The 6,826-nt window shown below is 43.4% G+C and overlaps 1 protein-coding gene across 1 annotated transcript; it reads right to left on the bottom strand.

The window, feature by feature from the left end:
- Positions 1-4,125: 4,125 nt before the first annotated feature.
- On the bottom strand, positions 4,126-6,370 carry tpbg (trophoblast glycoprotein). Its single transcript, XM_085290858.1, has one exon. It carries the CDS (start codon positions 5,862-5,864, stop codon positions 4,731-4,733), a length of 1,134 nt encoding a protein of 377 aa, XP_085146984.1. The 5' UTR covers positions 5,865-6,370; the 3' UTR covers positions 4,126-4,730.
- Positions 6,371-6,826: the final 456 nt, after the last annotated feature.

Below are 6,826 nucleotides of genomic sequence, written 5' to 3' on the forward strand. Positions count from 1 at the left end.
TGGCAATCTGATAACCTGCCAGCCTGTCTCTCAACAGTAGGAAAGTGCACTGGCATATTAAATGTGGCTTAACAAACAGGGAACAGTGTGTGTGTGTGTGTGTGTGTGTGTGTGTGTGTGTGTGTGTGTGTGTGTGTGTGTGTGTGTGTGGGCAGTATAATGGGGTAAGTGTTCTGTCGGATTTTCAGGAGTTTTCATCTGTAGGTGTTTTATTATTCAGTTCTCAAAACACTGACAAATTTCAGACCTTCTGATATATAAAAACTAATGCATTGCAACTTCAGTTTCTCTTTGCTAGGAGGCTATACTGTGTACACCCAGGTTATGGGAATGGATGACAGTAACAAGGGAGGCACTTTTCTTCCTCGGGTTTATGCACAAGGCTGGGTTTGCCCCCTGGGAGTTATGTCTGTTGTCTAGAAGGATGCACTACCTTAACAGCAAAAGTCAGGGAACAAAAGTCTCCTGTGAGCACTAAAGGACAGGTAAGATGACTGTTACATAATCAGCTGCAGCCTTGATCTCCATTATCAGCTGTGATAGTGGCTCTGTGTCTTGCTGAATGCTAAGATGTGGCTTCAGCTGCGTGTTGGGTGAATAAAGTGGGGGTCTTCGAGAGCAGGGTACCAACATTCCCTTTTAATGCTTTAAAAGGCTTGCTAAGCAATTGGAGCTATCAGAGAAATTACATACAGATAATTTCTGCATGTTTAATTATGGGACAAAGTCTCTACTTTTGCACATTTATTTAATCCCACTTAAACTTCCACTTCCTGCTCACAGGAAGACACTTAAAAAACATCTCAGGCTGTTTGTTATTAGGTTTGTAAATTTATGGTTTATTAAATGTTCTCAGATGAAACTTATTTACATTAAAGGACATTTTTTGTAGGTTATGAGGTCATAACTTAGGAGGTAGGTGAGTGTTACCATTCAGTTTTCTAATTGCTAGTAACAATCCCCAACTTACTAACATTTAGGAAATTGCAAGTTAACACTCTTGGTGAACTCGAACCATCCCTTAATCACATTGGCAGGCCTAGGCTGCTGGGGGCTTTCCATGATGCACTTGTTCTTCACTCACCTCGTTTCACTTTCTGTGTGTTTATACACCACTCTGCATTTAACAATTAGTTATGATTCTCTGCCTCTCTTCCACATTGTTTTTGTCCTGTCTTTCTCTCCTCACCCTGATTCTGCTGGAGATTTCTTGCTGTTATAGGGGAGTTTTTCCTTCCCACTATTGCCAAGTGCTTGCTCATAGGGGGTTGTCTGATTTTTTTTTTTTTTTCTCTATTATTTTTGGGTCATGTGCCATTCTAGGGAGATTTTAAAAAAAGAAATAAAACATACTCCATGGTTTTTATAATAAATATGACCTGGGCCTAGAACATGTGTCTCTAGGGAAGAAGTTTACCTGATTTGTCTACCAAAATTTGTGTAACATAACATAAATATGGGCACTTGTGTAGAAAGGAACTAAAAGAAAACCACATTTTAAAGGGTGGGTCATAGTAATTAAGCATACTGAACATAATTAAACATATTACCATAAATACAATCTGTACAGTACCAAAGTATAAAAAGACATAGTTTCTTATATATGTGTTCTTAAACATGAAAAGCACTCATTTATAACAAAGAATTAATATTAATTTAAAAAATGACCTCTCAAGCACGTACAGAGGTTTGAGTAGAAACCTTTGTTGGTAAGTATTCATACAAGAGGCAACAAGTAGGTAATATATGTACCAGTTGAGGCTCTGGTGCCAATATCTGTAACAGTATCTGCTTACTAACAAGTACAACCATCAGTCCTGCCCCTGTCTGGAAATGAGCTTTAGCCGACGGCCCTAACAGACTGCTGAGGGAGTCCAGAGAGCTGCCCGAGACACCACCTCCTCACTGGACCTCACTTGACACCACAAGTCAGCGGCCAGCTATTTAGACATCCAGGCTGCTTGGAGACTAGAGTTAACGATCACAAAGGGTTCAGAGACGGTGTCGTCATGCTTAAAGAAAAGAAAGCCCTCCCCTCACTCATCTATTTTATTCTGCTTCCCCTTCAGCCATTCATTCTCTCCCTTTTCTCTCTCACTGTAATTACACCTGCTCTGCCAAGCGTAGCTTGAGGCGTGGCTGGGCAAAAATCACTTGTTAATATGAATCTGCAGATAGTGTGCGAGGAGGAGAGCTACTTACTGATGGTCTCTGTGGAAACATTAGGCTGTAAGCAGCCTGCACCTGTACGCCCCTCCTGGGAAGGCCAAGTGAGAAGCCTCACTTTGGGGAATAAAGTGTGCGTGTAGATATAAATCAAAGGTGACATTGTTGAATTAGAGGACACACACATTACACACAAAAGTACCCTCCCCATCTCTAAAACTGGCAAAGCTGTTGTTTGAACCAATGTCTTGAGAGATGCAAGAGTTCCACGTGGTACGCACAAAGCTAAAGATACCGATAGTATAGATAACACCACTGATATTGGTATCAGATTGATAATAGCATGACTGGATTGACACTTTGTTTCTACCTACCAAGTTCAATATGTAACCTATTCTATGAATTCTATGAAATTCATTATTTTTTCTGCAAAGCTGAAAGGTGTGTTTTGTTGTGTTATTATTGTGAAAAGTAAAAATCGCAATGATTCAGTGATCACTGAAATGTGTTCAGAATTTGCAAACTGATAACGATTCATTTCAGAAATCATGACACACTGCTCTCCCCTCCATAAGCAGCCTTAATAAGTCAAAAGCATTGGTATGGATATCATCAGCGCTGGCCCCGTATTTACTTGGTATCACATTGATAGCAAAATTTGCAGTATCACACAGCACTACCTGCTGCACCTGCAGGAGACACACAAAGCATCAACACTAACTGGAGCACCAGATAACACAGACAGCGTTCCACATGACTTCCCTTTCTGATATCCAACAAGTCTAATCAGACACATCCAGAGACAGTCCCAACTACAGCAGCCGCAGCTGATGACAAAAGCTCTTATTTTTCCCCCCTACCCTGAAACACACAGATGTGCAGAAACACGCAGGCCTGGCAAAACTGTGAAGGAAATCTGTGCAAGAGGCACGCTGCGTGCACTGGAAATAGCATGCTGCGGGCAACGTGAGCCCCTTCATTAAAGAAACTGAGGAATAGGGAGATGATTATCTGTAATCTCTTCTTTTTTTAAAGGCCAAGGAAGTTCACAGTTGTTCCTGCATGCAGACACAACAAACATCATTATTTTGTACTGCTAGATGGCAACACGCATGGCATCCCTTCAAAGGAATACCACGCATTATTAAATTATTAATCCATACTATAGTGGACAACATGAAAAAAAAGAAATAACCCTCCCCCCAATACAACAGCAACTGACAGATGAGTAAAAACACTAATGACTTACTTCCAGGGATGCAAGTTCACCTAAAGAAGGGTTACATGAAAAGAAAAGCTGCTTGGGCTCATTTCCATAATACCTCCGTGTGCCCCCATGAGCGCCAGCATCTCTGGTTTGGTTTTTCTTCATTTGCATGTGCCATGGAGCGACACGAATACTGATTTTTTTCCCGGGTTTTTGCAGCTGGAGCATATTGAAATGCTTACAGTAAACGCTGGTAGGAGCTGTTAGTAGTGAGATTAGTCTTCTGGCTGCAGTGCAGGCTCACAGACATTATTCTGGGAGGGGACGGGGTCACAGCAGAGCCAGTGGTTCTTTATCAGACATACAGCGTGAAGTAAATTGGACCGGAGATAACAGTTGGGCTACTCTCATCACCTTTAAACCCGCAGACAGAAGCTCATTTGAATTCAGGACGTGTCCTCTATTCAACATCAGAATTTGACTTCTTTCCACAGAAAGTTGCTTGTTAATGAGAACACAGCCGTACACTGTTACCCTGGAGATACTATAAGTGGCAAAAGTGCAAACGTTTCACACATTGCTGAGCTCGCTGACAGCTGGAGTGAGATTTAGTGTTTGTCATGTGGTTTTTAGCCGAGTTGTGGCCCTGCCTCAGGAATGTAAGTGTGTGTGTGTGCCCGTGAACTCCTTCATCACAGCTTTGGGATCACATTCCTCAGTCTTACAATTAAAAAGCCCTCAGTCGAGACAGATACCAGCAATCCAGAGGCATTTTATTCAGCTCAATATCATCACAGGAGAAAAAAAAAAGAGCAATCACATCCACCTAATAAATCCGAAGAGCTAATGCAGTGTGCACTATAATCATTCAAAAGAAGGCATACTGTATTACACATGTTCACGTTTAAAAAACAAACTCAAGCAGTGTAACATTTGTCTGCAGCTGAGGCTTTACGAGAAGGATGCAACGACTGGCAGTGTGTTTTCACCAACTATTCTTTTAGTTACAAGTCAGTTCCCTTCATTCGTTTATCCTTTAGGGGAAAGTAAAAATAGAACATATCACTCTTTGCAACTGTCCAGAAAACCCCTTTCCCATGACTCATTGTCCATGCACTGTTACACAGAGACAATGCTGCTGACATTGCAGCTGCCAGGTGACTGGTACGGGACATGCGGCAGTGGCTGATGGGGAAGTCACTAAGGGGTGGGTAAAAAGGAGCGGCGACAGGTGCGAAGTCTGAGTATCATCATGGGGTGTGGGGGAGGAAGACTTTCATGCAAATCTTAATAGTATAAAGTCATTTATTATCTCACTACACGGTCCCAGGCTGGTGCCACGCTGTACGCCCCCTCTTCACACATCTGAATTGATGCTCAGGTTGGCCAAACGTGGGTCAGAGTTTATCTCATACCTGTAATGATACCCCTCCATGTGGTCCCTACAAGCATCCCGGATGTTGTACATCCACCGTTTGATGCCCTTTCTGTTCAGGTAGAGCACCAGCAGGAATATGACACCGATCAGGGCCAGCACCAGTCCCAGGAACACGTAAGAAGTCCCCAGCACGCCCTTCATCTCCATCGAGCACTTCAGCTCGTACTTCTCCAACTGCAGAAGTGGCTGGCGTCTCAGGTCCTTGGGGTTCGTGCAGGTCAGGTTCTGGACGTCGACGACCTGAGTGGAGTTCTTCAGCCACATCAGCGTGTCCTCGATAAAGCAGTTGCAATGCCAGGGGTTCCCTGCCAGCTGGATGCGGAGGTCGGGCTTAAGGCTGAACTCTGCCATCATGATGCTGGACAGATCTTTCAGGCTGTTGTTCCTCAGGTCAAGGTCACGCAATGGGGGCACTCTGAGAGTCCCGTTGTGGATGTTGATGATGGAGCTGTTCTGCAGGCTGAGCCTGACCAGGCTGGAAAGACCAGTGAATATATCACTGGGAAGAATCACAAGGTCATTGTTGGACAGATCCAAGACTGTCAGCTGGACGAGGTTCCTGCTGTGCAGGAAATTTAGAAGCTCATCTGTGGTGGAGTGATTGTGCAAAGACCTACTGAGGTTCAAGTGTTGCAGTTTATTGTCACTGGGGAAAGCGCTTTCACTGAAATGCTGGAGTGTGTTGTTGCTCAAGTCCAGCCACACAAGGTTTGGCAAGTTGTTAAATGCCATTGTATCCACATACTCCAGCTCATTCCCACTGAGATGGAGCTCTGTTAATAGCTCCAGGCGGGTTGGGAAGGAGTCCCCACTAATACGGGAAATGCTGTTTCCTGACACAAATAGAATTTTGGTGTTGTTTGGTATGAAATGCGGGATCCTGTCCAAGTCCTTGTTTTGGCATTTCACAGTTTGTGAGGAGCACAAGCATTCCTCCGGGCACCCGTGACCGGACGGCACGATCGCGAGGAGGAAAAGTAAAAACATCACGCCGGACTTTCGGAGTCTCCCTCGCGTGCCTCCGCAGTCACTATCGCACAACGTGCTTGACATGCGCCTCTTGGAGTTTGGAAATCAGTGTGCGCAGAGCGTGCGTAAGGAAATCGTTTTTAAAACAATCCAAGCGTGCGACCCCTGCTTCGTTATTCGTCCGCGGTGTGGGGAACAAAGGAAAGTTTTTCTAACACCGTTTCCCACGTTTATCCTTTCGAAAAATGCCCCCAGTTCCAACTCCATACAACTACCGCCACACCATCCTTGTTTAGGATGAGTCTACATTTCAGTGAAGCAGGCAAACTTCTCCGATCCTGTTTCTTTGTCTTCCCAGTCTCAGGCTTTTCGGAACATTAGAGGTACACGATATTTTCCCCCCTTTCCTTAGCAAAACAAGCAAATCCAGAATATTTATTTCTTCTTTTTCTTCTTCTTCGTTTTTTTTTTACATCCAGTTACTTATTCCGGCTGCCGGTTTCCAAACAGACAAAACTCTCGTTCTCCCAGAGGTGCCATATATTACAAACGTATTTCCAGCATTCCGCTCCTCCTAATCGTTGCGCGTCAAGAGGGAAAGACCAACCGCAGCAACACAGTGCAGACCATTGCAAGGAGGGAGCGTACCATTATTCAAGAAAAGAGGGGGTGAACAGAAAACTCCCACAAGTTTTCTTCGGCCTTCAGTTTTATTTCTTATGCTTATGCTTATAAGTGGTTTATTTTTTTTTATAAACCTAACCTGAAACTCTTGCAGTATTCATAAATTGGCTCGCAGTATGTATGAAGAGGGCTGAATAGTTCATCTTAAATGGGACATGGGCTTATGGATAGTTTAGTGTGGAAGTGTTAACATTCATTTTATTCCTGAAAATCGCAGTTACTTTCTGTATTAAATAATAAAATGTTCTATATAGTCTCAAAGAAATCAAGAACAGATTTAAAGAAGCAAGCCAGTCTGGCTGTTGGATTAAGTGTTATATATTAGAAAGAACGAGACACAGCACTGTCATTATTAGTATTAT

This window comes from Mchenga conophoros, linkage group LG11 (assembly GCF_057382185.1).
Source record: "Mchenga conophoros isolate Kocher_MC1m ecotype Shallow Benthic linkage group LG11, M_conophoros_male_GT1.1, whole genome shotgun sequence".
In the NCBI taxonomy this organism is placed as follows: domain Eukaryota; kingdom Metazoa; phylum Chordata; class Actinopteri; order Cichliformes; family Cichlidae; genus Mchenga; species Mchenga conophoros.